A 21,487-nucleotide genomic window follows, 5' to 3' on the forward strand; every position below is an offset into this window, starting at 1 on the left:
GGAGCATATCATGGCATCAGAACATTCACCTGACAGCAAAGTCCTGTCAATAAACATTCCTAAACAGGGAAGTCATGATCAGACCTGCCTATTTGCAAGATCACCCTAGATAATGTGGAATGGACTGAAAGGAACAAAACCAGACAGAGCTGATAGGAAGTTACAGTAGTCATGGGAGAAATGTTGGTGACTTTCAGCAGCAGTAGCGATAAAGGGAAGATTAAATAGAGTTGAGAGTCACAATGACGGATCCCGGTTGGACATACGAGGTTAACACAAGACAGGGGCAATGATTAAAAAGTCCAGGAATGTGGCCCAGGCAACTTAGTGATCAGTTATGCCCTCCATGATGGCAGCAGACACAAAGGAAGGGAGAAACCATAACTTCATAGGAGAGTCAGAGGCTGACCATATGACAGGGGGTGATTTTGATGGAGGGTGGTTCCTAGACACAGGAAGTGACCAGATCTAGAGCACAGGTGGAGGGATTGGTGCAAGACAGGAGTTGAGAATCTCCCAGTGTGACAGGAGGGTATCTATGTAGATACAGGGCCAGATGAGGCACCAAAGCTGAGGACTTGGATGAGGAGGAAGAGGAAGACGATGATGATAATGATTTCCATGAAGTAAGCATAACACCATCAGAGTAAAGGATAGGAGGTTTGAAGACAGTAGACTAAACACTGCAGAGCATGGAAAAGGAAGCTGACCAGGAATAAACTAATGGGCAGCACAGAGAATTCAGATGATCTTGGAATGGCATTCTTCCCATGAGCATGTCATGAGTCTACTCAGAGAAAACCAATTACTTCCCACTGCCTAGAAAATAAAGTCCAAGACCTGAACCTGAAACTCCAAGCCCTCCAATTGAGGCCCCGACCCATCCTTCCAGGCCTTTGGCCCCCAGCTCCCTTCACCGATCCCCTCATCCAGCCACTAACTCGGACAAGTGCAGATCCTCTCTGGTCTCTCCCCTCAGCTTCCCCATACTGTGCCGCCAGCTCTTCCTGCTTTCTACTCAATTTTGGCACATTTCAATCTTACAGGCCCACTAAGAACTGTCCCCTGCCCCAGACTCCTCCAGCTTCTCAATTCTGAACTTCCATAAAATGCAACCTGTACCTTTCATGGGAAACTTACTATTTTATGTGTTGTGTTATAAACACAACACGTTTAGACATGTTCATTCTTTCGGACTAAGTCTATAAGCTTCTTAAAAATAGGTATTTATTCATCAATGATTTCTGAGTGTCTACTATGGCGCCAGGCACTGTGGGGCCACCACCGTGAATACGAAGGCTGGAGTACTTGCTCCCATGGCCCCTACTCTCTAAGGTCCATGATCAGAGAGAAACAGAGAAAGTGAATACAGTAATTCCAGAGACGGGGCGCCTGGGTGGCTCAGTCGGTTAAGCATCTGACTTTGGCTCAGGTCATGATCTCGCGGTTTGTGAGTTCGAGCCCCGCATCGGGCTCTGTGCTGACAGCTCGGAGCCTGGAGCCTGCTTCAGATTCTGTGTCTCCCTCTCTCTCTGCCCCTCCCCTGCTCATGCTCTGTCTCTCTCTGTCTCTCAATAATAAATAAGCGTTAAAAAAAAAATAATTCCAGAGACTAATGAATGCCCGAAAAAAACAAAAACAGGATGAAGTCAGAGTCTATAAAAAGCATCATGGAAGTGACACTTGAGGTGAGATCGAAATGATACAAGATGGCAGCTGTGTAATGATCTGGGTACAAGCACATCATGCAGACGGACCAGCAAGTGCAAAGATCTAAGCAAGAAGGCGCTCAGCACTCCAGACAGTCACAAGGGCCTGTGCCACCGAGGCTGGGCATGCAAGGGCAGGGTGGAGCAAGCCCTGGCTGATGTAGGCAGCCATGGGAAGCTCCTGGAGGAGCCTGTACTGCATTCCGGGTCCAAGAGGAAGCCACTGAGGTCTTTCAGCAGGGAAGTGATGAGGCTTAAGTTTATAAAGGTCACTCTGGATGCCAACAGGGAAAGGTCTGAAGGCTCCAAGAGGAGATACAGGGAGACCTATGCTTAACTGTGTTTAAAAAAACAACAGAGGTTTCAAACAAATGGATATGTTGCATGGGTTTTTCTATCCTTACGGAATGAGAGGTTTGGTAGTAGAATTTTCCTGACCCTGTGGATTCTCTCCTCTTAGTGCCCAGCTTGGCTCTCTACAGATAGTAGACACTCAACTATTACTCCTCTTCCCTCCTCTGAAATCCTTGGTTGGGAAGAGTGATTCTCTTTTCAAAAACGCTGGGTCACTTTCTTAATAGAAGTTCAATCTATCCAACTTGAGGCACTTGGGTGGGGCGCACTGAGAAGCACTCCACTATGGCGGCTACGACAAGCATGCATAAGTACACGACCTCGGCTTCTATCACACTGCTCAGGGAAGAGAGCTAGAAGTTCATTCTAGGTTGACCCATTAAACACGGTCAAAGGAAACGCAATTCCCTTGGAGTACAAATATATAATACATAAGCCACAGTTATACAGAGTAGGGACTTGAAATATAGCAGAGTCCTCCTATCCAATCCTAACATGGAGTTCAGTATATTACTGGTCAAGTCACAGGCTACAAAGCAGAGAAATTACTAAAAACTGGGCATGAAATGATTTAGCCTATAATCAAGTATTAATCTCATATCCTAATACCCATATTATAATAGGATTTTTCTGAAGTTACTTATTAAGCCAAATCACCTGCCAAGCCTTTCGCTCGATTTCAAACATCACAAAGTAGTAATGACACTTTAAGCAATATAGTTTTCTGCAATTTTTATGGTCTGAAACTAAATATGTTTAGAAATCTTTTAAAAATGTATATGTGTAATTTGCAAACAGCAAAAATAAAGCCTCCATAAGGGAGCTTGATTTATTGGAATTACTTCTATCTGCCCACACTTTGCTTCTAACTCTATTTATATAAAGAGATTAGCCATGTTACCACAACAGGAGAAGGCCCAGCTCCAATCAGTTTTAGCAACGTAAGGGGGCTAATCCAACGGAAAAAATTCACGGCACTAGAATTGGGAACCACAGCCTTCCACTTTCCGCACTATCAAAACTACCTCTGCCTGAGGTCACTGTCTTGCCTTAAGCACTGGGGAACCAGAAAAAAGCAAAACGGAGGCTAAAAGTAGTGGGGGAGAAAGGGCAGGAAGAGTCTCCGACAGAGAGGCACAAAAACCACCCCAAATGGTCCCATGTATATGAGAAGAGAGCTTATAAAGTAGATGACCTTTTATTATAAAATGGATACGGTTGGCTAAACTATAGAAAAAGGGGGCCAATTTAAAAATGTCACCATCACACTCAACATGTATCTCCCAGCTGCCACCAGGCAGTGCCTGTGTCCCCATAATGACCAAACACAGGACAGCACGTGTACAGCTGGAGAGACCCCAGCGGGCCGCGGTGCATAGTACGTGCTGCAGAGTGCTGGGGCGTGAGGCCAGGAAGGCTTGTATTCCTGGAATTAGCATTTCCCGCCTCAGCCAAAGCCAAAACATCCATTAGCGGCAGTTTTGACCATCCAGTCCCCCTCCCCATCCCCTGCCGTTGGTCGTCAAACCTAATGACCTTCCTTCTATAAAGTTCTAGTACGCCCTTCCATCCTCTCCAGTCCCACTGAATAAAGGACAAAAGCTGTAGAGTATACAAGCTTGACACCCAGTTTATCCTTCCTTCTACTTCATTTAATCTGATTCTTAATGGTGATTTCTAAATACCAAAATTCAGATAAGTAAAGAGTTATTCTGAATAGCCTCATTTAGGGGCGCCTGGCTGGCTCAGTCAGTAGACCGTGCGACTCTTGATCTTAGGGTCGTGAGTTCGAGCCCCACATTGGCACAGAGCCTCCTTAAAATAAATAAATAGCCTCATTTAAATTGCCCACGGGGTTGTATGATAGAAGACAAAGAAAATATGAAAGAAATAGCTGTCATCCAAAAAGAATTAAAAAGAAAAACCCCAGAAGGCAAAAATAGGCCTTATAGAGCTTTCTATGTCTCAATAGCAATGGTGTTCTCATTTTTCAAATGTGTATAAGAAGAAACACTAAACATCTACTGGTTGTTTAAACATACATGACCTAAATATTAGTGTTAACACTTATGCTTATACAAATACTTACAAATCTAGAGGAGTTGTCATTCCTTACAGTCTTGGCATTTCCAAAAGCTAGTAAGAAAGAAACAGATGCGTGGGTAAAATTGACAGAAAAATAATTTCAAGCAGCAGTTTAAAGCGAATGGAATATTTGACAGCTATAAATCCTAGAAAATACAACTTGTAGCCATGACATTTCCGTCCAAACTTCCCATAGAAACATACTTAACAGAAGTCTTAAGAAGTTGCTAACGCGTCAAAAAAAAAAAAAAAAGATTCAAAAAAAAGAAGTTGTTATATCTACCATCTCTTATCATAAGTTCACAGAAAAAAGAGAGTCATTTCTCTGATTCATGGAATTTTTTCAAATATTACTATAACCGTAATCCTGTATAATTCAATACCTTTACCGCTTTCAGAGCAGTCAATTGAGTGGCTGGCAAAAATGGCTTGTATTCTCTTCCACTATTTTCATTGGTGAATAAGGTTATTTCAGAGACATCTACGTAATATTATCAAAGGTTCTGGGGAACTTGATGAGGTTCCCAGATGGAAAAAAAGCACAATAAACTTGAATTTTCATTAATTTTAAAACAAATCTATTTCAATGTGATTACATATATAACTGTGAAACACAGAAAGAGTAAGAGATTTGGAAACTAACATCATTTCCAATAGGCTAAAAATGCTACATAGTTTCATTAGTCCACATCCATCAGACCTAAGTAAAACTTTCCAGAAAAGAAAAAACACCAAACTGGCCCATAACGCAGAATCCAAGTCTGTTCCAACATTAGCTGCTGTGTGGAGCCCAACCTCCCACAGGGGTCCCTTTTAAGAAAATGAAGGCACATAAGTGTAAGAACCACAGGCTGATGCCGCTCAGGCACAGAATGATCCTGTTCAATACCTCTGGCTCATAGTATCATAAGGAGAAAGGGGTGTTTCACCAAGCTTGCGCACAAGGGAGGGGCAAATTAATCTGAGGATGACATGGGATAAATATAAGGTGTAAGAGCAGAGGGATCCCACTTTGATGCTCTGGAAGCCCAGCAGTGTACCTCAAACCTCAATGTGCAAACAGGCACCTGTGGATCCTGTTAAATGGGCCTGGAGGTAGGCATGAAATTCTGCATTTCTACCATTACTACCCCCACTCCCACCCCCACCCCCAGGCTATTACTAGGATCCATGGGCCCACTGCAGCTAGCAAGGACTAAAGAGCACACAGTGAGATGGCAACCCGAAACAAATCTTTGGATTAAGAGGCCAGGCATCAAATCCCTGGAAACGCCCCCATAAGTGCATTAAATTAAAGGGAGGGAAGAAAAGAGTAACAAGAGCTCAAATGATTACTAAGAGTTAAAAGCTGATCCAAGTTTTGAAAGCAGTCACATGATCTAGGTGCAGACCTGTGTTTAAGGTTGAAGTTCATTTGGGGGCGCCTGGGTGGCTCAGTCAGTTAAGCGTCCGACTTCAGCTTGGATCATGATCTCACGATTCACAAGTTCGAGCTCTGCATCAGCTCTATGTTGACAGCCCGGAGCCTGCTTCGGATTCTTTGTCTCCCTCTCTCTCTCTCTCTGCCCCTCCCCCACTCATTCTGGCGCTCTCTCTCTCTCTCTCTCTCTCTCTCTCTCTCTCTCAAAAATAAACATTTAAAAAAATAATAAAGTCGAAGTTCACTTGGGATATTCAGTAACCAAACCTGATGAGTTCTATTTCATGTTAGCTGGCTTTTTCAGGTTTTTGATTTTTTAAAAATAGTTGGTTCCTGCTCACTTAAGACAAAATGTACAAAGTCAACACAGGGAAAGTTCTATGTATCAGAGATTCTGCTTGGGGCGGGAACCGCCTGGCAGGTCCCAGATGCCAAGTTCTCTCTTCAGTAGAAAATAAGCTGAGATGCTCTACTGAGCGGGGAAACCTGCACACAGGAAATACTCCAAAGAGGATGCTAACTGAAGAGAATCGCATCATTATCCATGTCTACCACCAGCTGAGAGGCATTCATAAATGCAACCTTGAAAATGCAGAGCGCTGCTCTAGTTGTCATGAAGACCATGACATCGTTCATGTTTGCACAGGCTGGTCTTCCTGGTGGGTGTGAACATGTAGGCCTGCCAACTTAACTAACTTGCATAGCCCAAAGTCCAACTTGAGATGCTGATGTATAAAGGACAGTTTATTGTGGTCTGAAGGTCAGGGGCAAGTGAAGGAATTGCTTCAAAAAAACTTTATTCAGGGCGCCATTTGCACACCATAAAACGATCTTTTCATCAAACAAATCTGAGCTGCACACACAGCGCTAAACACTAAGGTCTTTTATTGTGAGCCACAGGATCAAAAACAAGTGTTTCATTATAGAACACTTGAGACACATTCCTCAATTGTTTTTTTAAGTTCATTGTTTGAACTGTTCATTTACAGTAGCAGTTCCAGTTAAAAAGTAAAGCATTCCCATAAAAGATAATACATGCCCACAGCAGACATTTCTTCCATTTCCTGCGCTGGGGCCTAGTTCCAAATACCATCAAATAAAGGGTCAGATTCTAATCACAGATGCAAGCTAGAGCATTCCACAGTGCTTCTCCTTTATATCACAGCATTCTTAAAGTAAACAAATACAGAAATACATGTATATCACTCTCACTTAAAAGCAAAAGACAAAGTAAACAGAAAGCCAAATAAAATGAAGATAACAGCACTTTCTATAATAGCTTCTTTATTCATTAAGGTACTGACGAGGAAGAAAGGTCAGTGACAATGGAATAGATGTTTCAGTCTTTGCTTTTCACAGGCTAAAGCATTTTCAGTAGTCTTATTTCACTTTCTGCAGGGATAAAGATGCCTGGTATCTCCTTGGAATAAAGCAGGAAGGAGAGGCTGGGTCTAGGAAATAAAGACAACAGGCAAGGTTCTGTCCCTCCACTCTGGGGAGGGGGTATCCGACTCACCCCAAAGCAGCTCTGCTTTAATCCCTGTTAAGCCTTGACCCTCCATGACTTTGAACAAAGAGTCGAGCCAACCTACTCTTCTACACCAAAGATTTTAACCAGGCATGGTTCTGACCCTTCCCTGCCAGGTGACATTTGGTAATGTCTGGAGACATTTTCAATGGCAATGACTGGGGGCAGAGGTGATCCTGGCACCTAGTGGGTAGAGGCCAGGGATGCGGCTAAACGTCTTCCAGTGAATGCACAGGACAGCATTCCGTAGTAGAGACTGATCCAGTCCCAAATGAGGCTGAGAAACAACCCATTCTATCCCAAAAACTGTATTAAGTGATAACAAAGACATGCTTACAATATAAAGCAACATTAAGGGCTTGCCATCAATAGGGAAAGACTGATTTATTGTTTCCAAAGCAAAGAATGGTTTATACCTATGTTTTATGCCAACTTCCATGGCATTAGGGGCTCACCTCTGGCTTTTTCTGATGGTTGCATGAGCTAAATGTATGTATATTTTTATGTTGAAGCCCTAACCCTCAATGTGAATGTATTTGGAGCTGGGGCCTTTGGAAAGTATTTAGGGTTAGATGAGGTCAAGAGCCAGCCAGGGTCCCTGCCCCCAACCGCCACACACAAGGAAAAGGTTATGTGAGCACAGAACAAGATGGTGGCCACCTGTAAGCCAAGTGGCCTACTTTGCCGGCACCTTGATCTTGGACTTCTGAGCTTCCTGAAGTCCAGAAATAAATTCCTGTCATTTAAGCCACCCAGCCTTTGGTATTTTGTTATGGCAGCCCAACCTGACTAACACAGATGGCCAACCATAGAATCTGAACTCTAAAGTCAGGTTTAGACTTTCTGTGACCCTCAAAAAAAACTATTCTTTAGCTGTTTCTCTGGCACAGTCTTTCTAACAAAAGAAACAAGCATTCATGTATGCTATCCTGAATGATAAAATAGCACTGTGCTCACGCTGCTCTTTTTCACCAAGTTTTTCCTAGCCATCAAATCAAATGCAAACATCAGTTGATTATTTTTAGGCAAAGTCAAAGTGAGTCAAATAAAAATTGAAACGGAAAAAAGTGACTGTAAGTGGAAAAGCTCCTTTGGGATGAGTGAACGGTTTCCTCCTGGAAGCACCTGAAGGCAAGAGTTCTTAGGACACAGCTCACTTGCTTGGCAGGTCAGGGCCTGAATGTCTTCCTTCCTCTTCCCCTGCAGCCCACCTCCCAGCCCACCAGGTACCTGAAGGGCCCTGCAGGCTGGATCTACTGTTCAAGTCACACTGACCCAGTGTACACAGGAAATCCTACCTTCCAGGACTGGATTGGACTGTAAAAGCTGTTCTTTGACTTGGTTCACTTCTGCTCCTTTTCCACAAACTGCTGCTACGTAGGACATAACAAGCTTGCTGGCCTCTGCGAATGAAACAAACCATATTTGTAAATTAAGCAGAAATCGGTAAAAAAAATTTTTGGAGGAAGGAAATTGGGGGTAGAAGACCCACTAATAATGTGTCAGAATGTCTTTATACCTGGAAGTAAATAATGTTTTGGAAATATTTTAAAATATGGGTGCTTTTCACCGGTCAGAAGGACTAAAATTAATAACACAGGAAACAACAGGTGCTGGCGAGGATGCGGAGAAAGGAACCCTCTTACACTGTCAGTGGGAATGCAAACTGGTGCAGCCACTCTGGAAAACAGTATGGAGGTTCCTCAAAAAGATAAAAATAGAACTATCCTATGATCCAACTGCACTACTAGGAATTTACGCAAAGGATATAAAAATATTGATTCGGAGGGATACAGGAACCCTGACGTTTACAGCAAATATCAACAAGAGCCAAATTATGGAAAGAGCCCAAATGTCCATTAACTGATGAATGAATATACATTCAGCTATAAAAAAGAATGAGATCTTGCCATCTGCAACAACATGGATGGAGCTAGAGAGTATAATGTTAAGTGAAATAAGTCAGAGAATGACAAACACCACATGATTTCACTCATATGTGGAATTTAAGAAACAAAGCAAATGATCATAGGGGGAAATAAGAGAGAGGAAAACCAAGAAACAGACTTTTAACTATAGATAAAAAAATGTTGGTTACCAGAGGGGAGGCTGGGGGATGGGTAAAATGGGTGATGGGGATTAAGGAGGGCACATGCTGTGATGAGCACGGGGTATTGTATGGAAATGCTGAATCCTTGTACTGTACTCCTGAAACTAACATTACACTGTATGTTAACACTGATTTTAAATAAAAACAAAAAATGTAAAAACTAAAAAATAATAAAACATTTGTGCTTTCTATTCAATGACATGTCATTGATTCAGATATAATAGGAACTGTGCTTAAAGGTTATCACCAGGAAGAAGAAAATTTTGCTGAGTAATACAGCCAACAACATGTCAGAACTATCTTCTCAAAGCAATCATTTATACACGATGACTCTATTATACACAGTAATTCAACTCAAAAATAACTTGGTAGCTTTACAAAAGTATTTTTTTTAACGTTTATTTATTTTTGAGAGAAAGAGAGCATGAAGGGGAGAGGGACAGAGAGAGAGGGAGACACAGAATCAGAAGCAGGCTCCAGGCTCTGAGGTGTCAGCACAGAGCCCGATGTGGGGCTCAAATTCATGAGCTGTGAGATCATGACCTGAGCTGAAGTCGGACGCTCAACCAACTGAGCCACCCAGGCGCCCCACAAAAGTATTTTCAAAGTTTAAAAGAACTGTTCTCCCCCAAAATATTTCCAAATCCGACTGGTCTGCTCACAACTAGACTAAATTAATGACTCTTCAACTCGGTTAAAACACTAACCAGCTAGGGGCGCCTGGATGGCTCAGTTCATTAAGAGTCCGACTCTTGGTTTCAGCTCAGGTCAGGATCTCGCAGTTCATGGGATCAAGCCCCGTGTCAGGCTCTGCACTGACAGTGTGGAGACTACTTAGGATTCTCTCTCTGCCCCTCTCCCATTCATGCTCCCTCTCTCCCTTAAAAATAAATAAATAAGCATTAAAAAACAAAAACCCTAAGCAGCTAATGTAAGGATTTGATAACAAGAAAGATAGCTTTTTCAGGGCACAGTTGTATTCATAGATTTCACTCGTAACTCTGAAAGGTAAACCGCTAAAAGAAGCTGGCTACCTGAGGCACACGAAGGTTTCTTAGCTCAAAGGAGGACAAGATTTGTTTTCGGTGATTTTATTCTTTGGTGTCTACCTATCAGCCTGTGGGCCCTCCCAGCATCTGCCTCCCAGAACCTGATCTTTTAATACTGTGTGCCAAGGAACATTAATAGATATTCAGGGGAAATGAGGTCCAAAGTCAACTGAATTTAGAGTCACAGTGAATTAGAGGAAGTGAAATGGGTTTCTTTTTAAAGGGTTTATCAGAGGATCATGTGCATTGTGGAATTCTGGAGAAGGATCTTGAATGCTACGTTTTCCAAACTGGTTTACCATGGAATCTGTTTCTCACTGAGCTGTCCTCATTCTGATTTTCCATACCAAGGTCTGGGAACAGCTCAACTATTAATTGTCAGCAGAATTCAACACACACCCTCATTTGGGCAGTTGAGGTTAGAAGACCAGTCGCCCAAATCTTGCTTTCTCTGAAGTCTGTGCACTGGTGCCACTGTCCAAGAGCAGGAAGCCTTCCTCAGGTGTGAGTGACAATACCTGTGCCCTCAGGTGTGTAAGAGGGCAAATGTCAACACTGTCATTTCTCACACTATGACAGGCAGGTGGCTTCCAGTCCCACTCCCCACCACGAGGTAATAAATGAACAAGTGGAATGCCACCTTGGGCACATTGCCAACACTTGCTTTAGGGTTTTAGAGCAACCCAAAAGCACTGACTAACAGAGCCACTGAGCACGAAGAATCTATGCAGATCACACAAAGCTCTCAAGGCCTAAGGTGACTGCTCACGGAGTACGAGCAAGTAGGGTTGTAGGAAAGTTAAAGGATCTCGTGGAGCCCTGAGAAATGACATGGGAGGCTGGGGACTTCTGCGATGGTCGGAGTTAAGTCTTCCTCCAATTTGCTTTCTGGGTAAAGAAAATGGGTCCAAATAGATTCTCCACTGGTCTGTGATGACTGATTTCTGTTGTCTCCTTTTAGGGACTGTAACCAAGAAACGCCAGTCTCTTCATCTTTGCGATTACCTTCCTCCAAAGGGCAGGGTCCCTTCCTTCACACACTGTCCACTGTGTAAAGTTCCCAAACCACATTTCCCACTGTTCTCGGGGTTTAAGTCTCTAAAAGCTGGGGAATTATACATGGACAATGGGTTTATATGTTATCACATGTCCTCTGACTTCTGGTGCCACAATTCCCTCTGCCCATCAGTCCAAACTAGAACTCTTTTTCTGGTCCCATCAGGGGATTTTCTTTCTAGACTCTCTGGCTTTCAAGTTCAAGTGACACTGCCCTCCCAATATATTCCTGACATCCGGTGCCGACAGGTCTCCAACTCGGGGCCACCTCTCCTGAATTGCCCACGTCCCAGCTCTGTACCGGCCTCTGAAGCAACTCACCTCCAGGCTTGCTTTCTCATCATTCTGCTTTCTCAGTGTTACCTTCATTCCCCATACTCACCTACACCCTCACATAGGTTACTATATTCTTTCTTGGCAAGAATTTCTGGCCTTTCGACTTAGTATACTATTAGAAGACTAAAAACATTCACAGGCACAAAACCTGTCTCAGATAGTGGCAACTACACTTAGACACACACACATACATAAACATATTTTAGGTGAAAAGGTAAGTTTCCTTTTAGGTAAACTGACAATAAATATCAGAAGTCAGGCTAAGCTGTTTTGCTTATTCCAATGATTATGGACCTCACTGCAGCCAAACCTCAAACTTCAGATACATGACCACACCAAATTCTCTAGAAATTCTGTTCTGGTCCAGGATGGACTCTAAGGAACAAAATGCTGGATGGGGAGGGGAGGGTGGGAATCAACCAAGAATCAAATCTGTCTGGTGGCTGTTGTAATTGACTTGGCCTCTCAGAGAATTTTTAACGGCTAGTATGAAACAGAATCAAGTTTTCTCAGAGTCAAATCTGTTAAAAAACGGTACAAGATGTAGATCTTTCAGAATCTGAATTGGACTTACATTACCTAGCTGTTGAATTGCATATAAACTCACAATATCTACTGAGATACAAAGATGAGTTAACTTCACTGAAATTAGGAATTACCTTTACTGACTCTATGTAAGTAATTCAAATACAATTTTTAAATACTGTTCAAGGATACTTATTCCTAAATTGTTAAAAAAAGTTTGTACATTCAATTCTTCACTATCTTCAGGAAATCTAATACTGGGCTTATTTTAATAATTCATTTCTGGAAGCCAGGATTAAGAGTAGTTTTCTTTAAACAGTCTCATGATCTCACAGAGACAACACTTATAATTTCTTTTCCTGACATAATACTTGCTCTTTAACTTAAGTAGTTCATGAGCTACTCACTACTTTAGAGAATTAAGTAGAACAGTAGGGAGAAGTTGCAAGCTCCAACATCATTTAGAAGACTGTTCTCATAATATTTCACCATGCTGGAAACAGGAAATAAGAGTCATCTCATGAAGCTTTCTGCTTCATTTCCCTTTGGCCCCTCTGTGCTAAAGTTCAAATAAATTTATATCTTCATTCACGTATTTAGATATTTATCCAAATCAAAACTTGCTGCAATAGCCTCTATGAATGAAATAGATTTCTAAGAATCAAGAATTATCATCTTTTGCATTTCAAAGTCTAGTTTTTGAGTTACGCTGACTGTTAACGGAAACCAACTAACCATGACCTTGGCAATCACAGCATAAAATTATAAGCATTTTCCAAAGAAACACAGACTGTGGATACTTTAATCCAGTAATCATACTAACAACAATGCCTTTCATGTATACTGTAAAAATATAAAATGATTCTATTTGAGACAAAAAGGTATATTCTTCACGTGTACTCAAAATTCTAAAAGCACTGCTATTTTAGCCCTGAGTACACTGGCATTTAAAACTGGCAAAACATAACAGCATTTGCTTAGAATCAATTCTCAGCTCATCATTTTCTTTCACTCATATATAAATTTATGTACATATATATGTTTGAATGTAACTTGAACCCTAAAATTCATCAACAGTCAGACAAACAAAATACTGAGTCTTCAAAGTAAAAATTTCTTCTCACCAGAAAATGGTAGAACATCTAGGGCTTAATAGACACTCTGCACTAATGGGAAAATGGCCTACAACATTTTGATCCAGATCAAAATTCATTTCGACAAACAATGTAAAGGGGTTACAGAAGACAGTTTATGATTCTGGGCATTTTAAATTCCTGATAAGAAACACAGGATAACTAATTTACCTCGGTATTCTCTGGTACCTTGCAAAAGGTTGTGAACAATATATATTATATGTTATTAGGCAATTATTACATAATAATTATATAGTAATATTTTTATGAACAAAAGCATCGTGAAGTAGCAGTAGGTGAATGAGAAGGGAAACACAAACATTTCAATGAAAGACATTTGCACCAAAACATCAAAACCGGGGCATGTTCACAGCAAGCTCCCGTGGACTTAGTCACTGTATCATGAAAAAAAAAAGTATGGGGGCACCTGGTTGGCTCAGTCGGTTAAGCCTCTGACTTCAGCTCAGGTCATGATCTCACGGCTTGTGAGTTCAAGCCCCACGTTGCGCTCTGTGCTGACAGCTCAGAGTCTGAAGTCTGCTTTGGATTCTGTGTGTGTGTCTCTCTCTCTGTTCCTCCCCCACTTGCACTCCGTCTCTCTCTCTCTCTAAAATAAATAAAGATTATGGGGCACCTGGGTGGCTCAGTTGGCTAAGCATCTGACTTCGGCTCAGGTCATGATCTCACGGCTTGTGAGTTCGACCCCCGCGTCAGGCTCTGTGCCGAAAGCTCAGAGCCTGGAGCCTGTTTCAGATTCTGTGTCTCCCTCTCTCTCTACCCTCCCCCATTCACGCTCTGTCTCTCTCTCTCAAAAATAAATAAACATTAAAAACTATTTTTTCTAAGGTATGAATATAAGCAAGGCTTATTCTGGGTTTTCTTCCCAGAATTTCTCCTAAATTCATCCAGGAATTAACAGGTATCCGTGTATCCGTTCATTGCACACGCAACACCATCGGTGTCACATATAGATCATATAACACGTACACATCCAGCAAACAGAGAGAGCCACACATTCACACACACAAAAAAAACTGACAGATTCATCTGCTCCTATACCTCTCTATCTCCTTGGCTAGGATACCCAAGTTTTTCTAGGGACTGAGCTTACATAGGTCTGCTGGCCCAGGGACTTCAACAGTAAGACTCCCCAAGTCAACGAGGCCACCCTTGTGCACAATGAAACAAGGATGCTGCAACACGGAGGAACACCCTTCTTGGCAGTCATCTGTCTGCAATGCTGTCAAATGACCCAGCTGCAGCATATCCAAACTAACCAGACAGGCAACTGCAAACTGTTCCAAGCATGGGACACAACGCATGGGTCTTGCAATGAGAAACGCAGCCTTTACTCTAAGAGGAGTCATGACAGGCCACGTTTTATTGAAATACAACTATGTATACAAGTGGCTTTGCTTCTGAGAGTTGGCCACAAGGTCTCTGATAATTCATATAAAACGTGGATCGAGAGAGGCCTTTCTCACATGGGGAAGAAACAAAACAAAAGCTCAGTCTATTTGGGGTTTCTGTTTGCTTAGCTATTCTGCTTCGATGTGATATCTCTGTAAAGAGATGCAAAGTAGTACAAGGTCATTTGGGGTTCAGAACCAAAGGTCTTAATGAGCAAGGCAGGCTCCATAACTCTTTTAGCAGACGGCTAGAGAGTTCCTAGAAACCAATGTAACTGTAAAATTAGAAACCAAATAATTCATAATGTTTTCTCACGTCAGGATCATCTTCTTAGGCCCACAGATTCATTTTGATGTCTTTGAAAAATGTAGTTACGATGATTCCTTCATGTTCTGCCCCCCTGTCCCCCATCAGGGCTTGAATGATTCTCCATAAACTATCTGTATTCACGGTAGTGAATTCTGAGTTCACTGCCTAGAAATACTTGGGCACTTTTATGAGGCATGATGAATTTTTTATTTAGCACAGCAGTAATGAATTAAATAGGGCCCCAAAGGACTCAGAGTTCACGCCTCTCCCTGAGTGCCCACATTATATAATCATGCAGCATAAGAGTGTGCCCGATGCTTAAGCCCAATAACATCACCATCTGCCAAGGGGGTTTATAACCTCGTTAAATTAATTACTTCTTATAAACTAAGCCCTCTAATACTGCGGGGTACTTCTGTATAAGCTGTCAAGTAAAGATTCTTACTGAAAACAGACACTACGTATAAAGCACATAGCACACTCTGGGCCCTCAATAAATATTAGTTCTCTTCTTCTTTCATTTAATTAGTAACAAAATTTTTAGTGACTGTGTACTCAGAAACAATTTTAGTGGATAAGATGACGTGACATTTCAAAAACAGCCTGGCATCCCTCTTCCCCACATAACTAAACCCCCTCTCCAAATTCCTCACACTACCATGCTGCAATCTCTGTATTATTTTCCATCATTTCATTTTCCCGGAAGTAATCTCCATGAAACAGACATTAATTAATACATAAATTCTATACTTTACTGGAACGTATAGTCTAATGACAACTAAAACCTAGATAAAATTTGAAGCAATTTTTGTATCACTGCTTTCAAAATGAAAGAAAAGTAGGAAAAAATGGAATAAGTAAGCAAAGCACGATGTGTCCCTGGGGACAGAGGTAGGAGATGCTGCTGGGATCTAGAAATGAAAAGGAAGAACTTGTTAGCAGCTACCAAAGAGCATAGTTGAGTGGATATTTAAAAACAGCAACTCTTGGGATGCCTGGGTGGCTCAGTTGGTTAGGCGTCCAACTCTTGGTTTCAGCTCCGTCACAATCTCACAGCTTCGTGGGTTCAAGCCGGCATCAGGCTCTATGCTGACAGTGTGGAGCCTGCTTGCGGTTCTCTTGCTGTCCCTCTCTCTCTGCCCCTCCCCCACTCATGCTGTTTCCGTCTTTCTCAAAATAAACAAACTTTAAGAAAAGAAAAGAAAAGAAAAGAAAAACAGCAACTCTCAGGAGTAGGGTCTACCTCCTGGCACTAGGAGGTTTAGTGATAATGGAAAACCAAAGCATCACAGGGTCCAGGAATCACAGCGGATCAAAATGGAGACAAATGCATCAAACGACCTCTAGGCAGTACTACCCAAAGTATGATCCAAAACCTCGTGCTACTGAAAGTTGGTTGTTCCATGGACTGTTACCAGTCTGCACATGAGAGTAGGCTCTCATAAGTTTTTACAGCAATTTGGTGATTCATTTTGCCTGTTTAAGCTAAAAAAAAAAAAAAAAAATTAGAGATTGGTTCTTCCATACCTTTATTTCCTTTTTCTGGCATCAGTCAGGAAGAGATTTGGGAAGGAGAGACTGGTGTTCCACGGTAGAGGGTTTGAGAAGCGCTGTCCTAGCATGCGTATGGTACCCTCCTCCAGATTCCCACTCAAAGCAGTACCCAGAATGCTTTATTCTATTATAAACAGAATGGCCCCACTGGAGGGGAAAAGCAAAGGCCCTGACAAGCAGCTGTCTATTCTTATGACAGAGAACAAAGGGATCCAAGGAAGGACTAAATCTAGGGAAGACAATTGGGAGAAAAGGATTCCAAGTGGCAAATGCGATATTGAAACCAAAAGGACAAGTTATTAATTTAAAAAAATATCAAGAGAAGAGAAAACTACAGAAAAGAAGAATGAACTCCACGCCACTAGATTTCCCCCAGAGGAATGAGGCATTTTTGTTTTTCTCAGAAAAGGATGAACACCAATCCTCTCAAATAGTACCAGCAACCTCCACTTTGTTTTTCAATAAGGAAGACACACGAGCCCACCAGGCGATAGAATCTTTCTCCGGGAGGGAGCAGTGCAGTTTACGACACTCTGAGGAGGAGAAGGTCATACGCTGACATGGCTAATTAGCAGATGCGCTGTCTTCATGGAATGTATGTTCCAGCGGAGATGAAGACGTGGCCAACACCAATCAAACCAATGACCACAACCCACTTCTGATGACTCACTTAGGAACAAAATGATACAATCAGACCCTTAAAAAATGTATCTTTAGTCACGATGAAGAATGAGTAAAAACTTAAAAAAAATTAATAGGCTTAGGAATATTTTCATCTCTTCCTCCTTCACACTTAAATAAAAAGAAAGGTGTGAAGTGAGTAGGCTTGTAGATACAGTCAAAAGGACTGGGGGAAGGGGCAGGCGGCATGAGAACACCACAGATACAAATGCCTTCTGTCAAGAGGCATAGTTTTTAACTTGCCTTGCTACCATTTTCATTGGTCAACTTGGAAACAAACAAGAAGCTGTACTGCTTCTAAGAATTAAATTGTTTCATAAGAAAGAACTGCTTAGTGATAGAAAAGAGGCAAACACTTTCTCCCAAGACACCAGTGTCCTCTTAAAGTACCTACTGTAAAGAAAGAGTTCTGAACAAAGACCTCACAAACTTCTGAGCAAATAGAGGTTTAAGAGCCCATACCCAGAGATTCAGATGAATGATCTAAAAACGGATGGGACACTAAATAATGAAATACTGTGTATATATAAAAAACTTTTTTTAACATTTATTCATTTTTGAGAGACAGAGCATGAGTAGGGGAGGGGCAGAGAGAGAGGGAGACACAGAATCTAAAGCAGGCCCCAGGCTCTGAGCTGCCAGCACAGAGCCCAATGCGGGGCTCAAACCCACGAACCGCAAGATCATGACCTGAGCTGAAGTCAGACGCTTAACAGACTGAGCCACCCAGGTGCCCCATAATACTATCTATATATAATACAGAGCAAAATTTTTAACAAAAAGTAGCACAAGGTGCAATTACCAAAAAGGAGAAAAGCATGAGAGAAAGGTGCAGACGTAGGTAGGGACAAGATCACACAGAACCTTAACAAGCACACTGGATTTGACATTTATTTTAGTGCAACAGAAACCATTAAAAATTTTTATATAAAAAATACCTTGAGACAAATGAAAACAGAAAAACAATATACCAAAACTTTTGAGAAGCAACTTTTAAGAGGAAAGTTTATAGTCACAAGTGCATACAAGAATAAAGACCTCAAATAAACCTAATATTATACCTCAAGGAAGCAGAAAAAGAACAAACTAAGCTCAAAGTTAGCAGAAGGAAGGAAATAATACAGACTAGAACAGAAATAAATGAAACACAGAATTGGAAAATCACAAAAGATTAATAAAACTAAGAGCTGGTTCTTTGAAAAGATAAAGCAAACTGACAAACCTTTAGCTACATTAACCAAGAAAAAAGAGAGAGGACTCAAATAAATAAAATTATAAATGAAAGAGGAGACATTCAACAAATATCATGTAAATACAAAGAACCTGAAGAGACAGTACTCTGAACAGTTACATGCCAACAAACTGGACAACCTAGAAGAAAAGGATAAGTCCTAGAAACATGCAAACTACCAAGACTGAATCATAAAAAATAGAAAATGTAAACAGATTAATATCAAATAAGATTGAATCAATAATCAAACCCCCCCCCCAAAAGAAAAACCCCAAATCAGATGGTTTCACTAGTGAATTCTACTAAACGTTTAGGGGAGAATTAACACCAATCCCTCTCAGTCTTCCAACACACTCAAGAAGAGATAACTTCCAAACTCATTTTACAAGGACAGCATTACCCTGATACCAAAGCCAGATACTACAAGGAAACTGCAGATCAATATCCCTGATGAATACAGATGCCGAAATTCTCAGCAAAATACTACCAAACTGAATTCAACAGCTTGTGAAAAGGATCACACACCATCATCAAGTGGTATTCATCCCTGAGATGCAAGAATGGTTCAAACATATGCAAATCAATAAATGTGATACATCACATTAATAGAATAAGAAGTTAAAAATCATCTGATCATCTCAAGAGACGCATAAAAGCATTTGACGAAATTCAATATCCTTTCATGATAAAAACTCTCAACTAACTGGGTATAGAAGGAATGTACCTCAACATAATAAAGGCCGTAAATGACATGCACACAGCTAATATCCTACTCAATGGTGACAGGTTGAAAGCTTTTCCTCTGAGATGAGGCCCAAGACAAGGCTGCCCACCCTCACCACTCCTATTCAACATAGCAGTAGAAGTCCTAGCCAGGGGAATTAGGCAAGGAAAAGAAATCAAAGACACCAGAATCAGAAAGAAAGAGGTAGAATTGTCTCTTTGTAGATGACATGATTTTATATACGGAAAACTCTAAAGATGCCATAAAAAAAAGGTTATAATAAACTAAGTCAGTGAAGTTGTAGGATATAAGATAAACATACAAAAATCAGTTGTGTTTCTTTATGCTAACAACAAAGTATCTGAAAAAGAAATAAAACAATCCCATTCCCAAGAGCATCAAAAACAACAGAATACTTAGGAAAAATTTAACCAAAGAGGTGAATGATCTCTTCACTGAAAACATAAGACATTGGTAAAAGAAAATTAAAGAAGACACAATAAATGGAAAAATATCCTGTGTTCGTGCACTGGAAGAATTAATAGTATTAAAATGCCCATACTACCCAAAGTAATCTATAGATTCAACATAATCCCTATCAAAATTCCAATAGCATTTTTCACAGAAAAAGAAAAAGCAATCCTGAAATTCATATGGAACTACACAAGAGACCACAAATAGCAAAAGCAATCTTCAGAAAGAAGAACAAACCTGGACGCATTACAATTCCTGATTTCAAACCACACTACAAAGCTATAGTAATCAAAATAGTATGGTACTTGCATAAAAACAGACACAAAGAGTCGTCAGGGTGGCTCAGTTGGTTGAACGTCTGACTTCAACTCAGGTCATGATCTCATGGTTTGTGAGTTTGAGCCCCGCGTCAGGCCCTGTGCTGACAGCTCAGAGCCTGGAGCCTGCTTCAGATTCTGTGTCTCCCTCTCTCTGCCCCTCCCTCCCTCATACTCTGTCTCTCTCTCTCTCTCTCTCTCAAAAATAAATAAACATTAAAAAAAATTTTTTTTGAAGACACATAAACCAAAGAAACAGAATAGAGAGCCCAGAAACGAAGCCATGTATGTTCAGTCAACTAATATTTAACAAGGGAGCCAAGAATACTCAATGGGGAAAAGACAGTCTTTTCAATAAATGGTGCCAGCAAAATTGGATATTCACACGCAAAAGAATAAAACTGAACCCTTATCTTATACCACTCACAAAAAGTAACTCAAAATGGACTAAAGACTTAAATATAAGATCTTAAGCCATAAAAATCCTACAAGAAAACATACGGAAAAAGCCCTTTGATATTGGTCTTAGCCCTTTGATATTGTCTTGGCTATGACATGGAAAGCACAGACAGCAAAAACAAAACCACACAAGTGGGACTACGTCAAACAAAAAAGCTTCTGCAGAGCCAAAGAAACAATCGATGAGAAAAGGCAATCTACAAAATGCATGAAATACTTGGCAAATCATGTATCTGATCATGTATCTAAAATATGTAACTAACTCCTACAACTCAATAGCAATAAATAATCATGATCTGATTAAAAATAGGCAAAGGACTTGAATAGATATTTTCCCACATAAGATATTCAAATGGCTACCAAGGACCTGAGGATGTAGTCAACATCACTAATTATCAGGGCAATGTAATTCAAAATTCCAATTCAAGAATGTAATTCAAAATTCCAATTCAGAGTTACAAAATTATCACCTCGCACTTGTTAGAACGGCCAAAATGAAGAAAAGCAAGAGACAACAAGCGTTGGAGAAAATGTGATGAAAAGGAAACCCTTGCACCCTTGGAGGGGATGTAAATTGGTACAACCACTATGGAGAACAGTACAGAGGTTCCTCAAAAGCTCAAAAACTCCCAATGATGGGATTAGTGTTCTTTTTTTTTTTTTTTTTGTAAGTTTATTTATTTATTTTGAGAGACAGCACACGTGTGTGGGAGAGCAGGAGAGGGGTCAGAGAGAGAGGGGAGGGAGAAGGAGAGGGAGAGAGGGAGGAAGGAAGGGAGGGATGGAGAGAGAGACAGGGAGAGAGAGAGAGAGAGAGAGAGAAAGGGAGAAAGAGAGAGAGAATCCCAAGCAGACTCCTTGCTGCCAGAGTACAGCCCAACGCAGGGCTCCATCCCACAAACTGCAAGACCATGACCTGAGCCGAAACCAAGAGTTAGACGCTCAACCAACTGAGTCACCCAGGTGCTCTGGGATTAGTGTTCCTCTCTCTCTCTCTCTCTCTCTCTCTCTCTCTCTCTCTCT

General features: G+C 41.2%; 1 protein-coding gene across 4 annotated transcripts in view; it reads right to left on the reverse strand.

Moving 5' to 3' along the window:
- Positions 1 to 21,487, reverse strand: part of MYO1B (myosin IB) — a 187,025-nt gene that overhangs the window by 75,996 nt on the left and 89,542 nt on the right. For all 4 annotated transcript variants that reach the window (XM_049615267.1, XM_049615266.1, XM_049615264.1 and 1 more), the window contains exons 5-6: positions 8,395 to 8,499; positions 4,153 to 4,199 (exon numbers count right to left, since the gene is read on the reverse strand). In XM_049615267.1, coding sequence (XP_049471224.1) covers positions 4,153 to 4,199; positions 8,395 to 8,499 — 152 coding nt within the window. The remainder of the gene's footprint in view (positions 1 to 4,152; positions 4,200 to 8,394; positions 8,500 to 21,487) is intronic.

Source organism: Panthera uncia, assembly GCF_023721935.1.
Source record: "Panthera uncia isolate 11264 chromosome C1 unlocalized genomic scaffold, Puncia_PCG_1.0 HiC_scaffold_3, whole genome shotgun sequence".
In the NCBI taxonomy this organism is placed as follows: domain Eukaryota; kingdom Metazoa; phylum Chordata; class Mammalia; order Carnivora; family Felidae; genus Panthera; species Panthera uncia.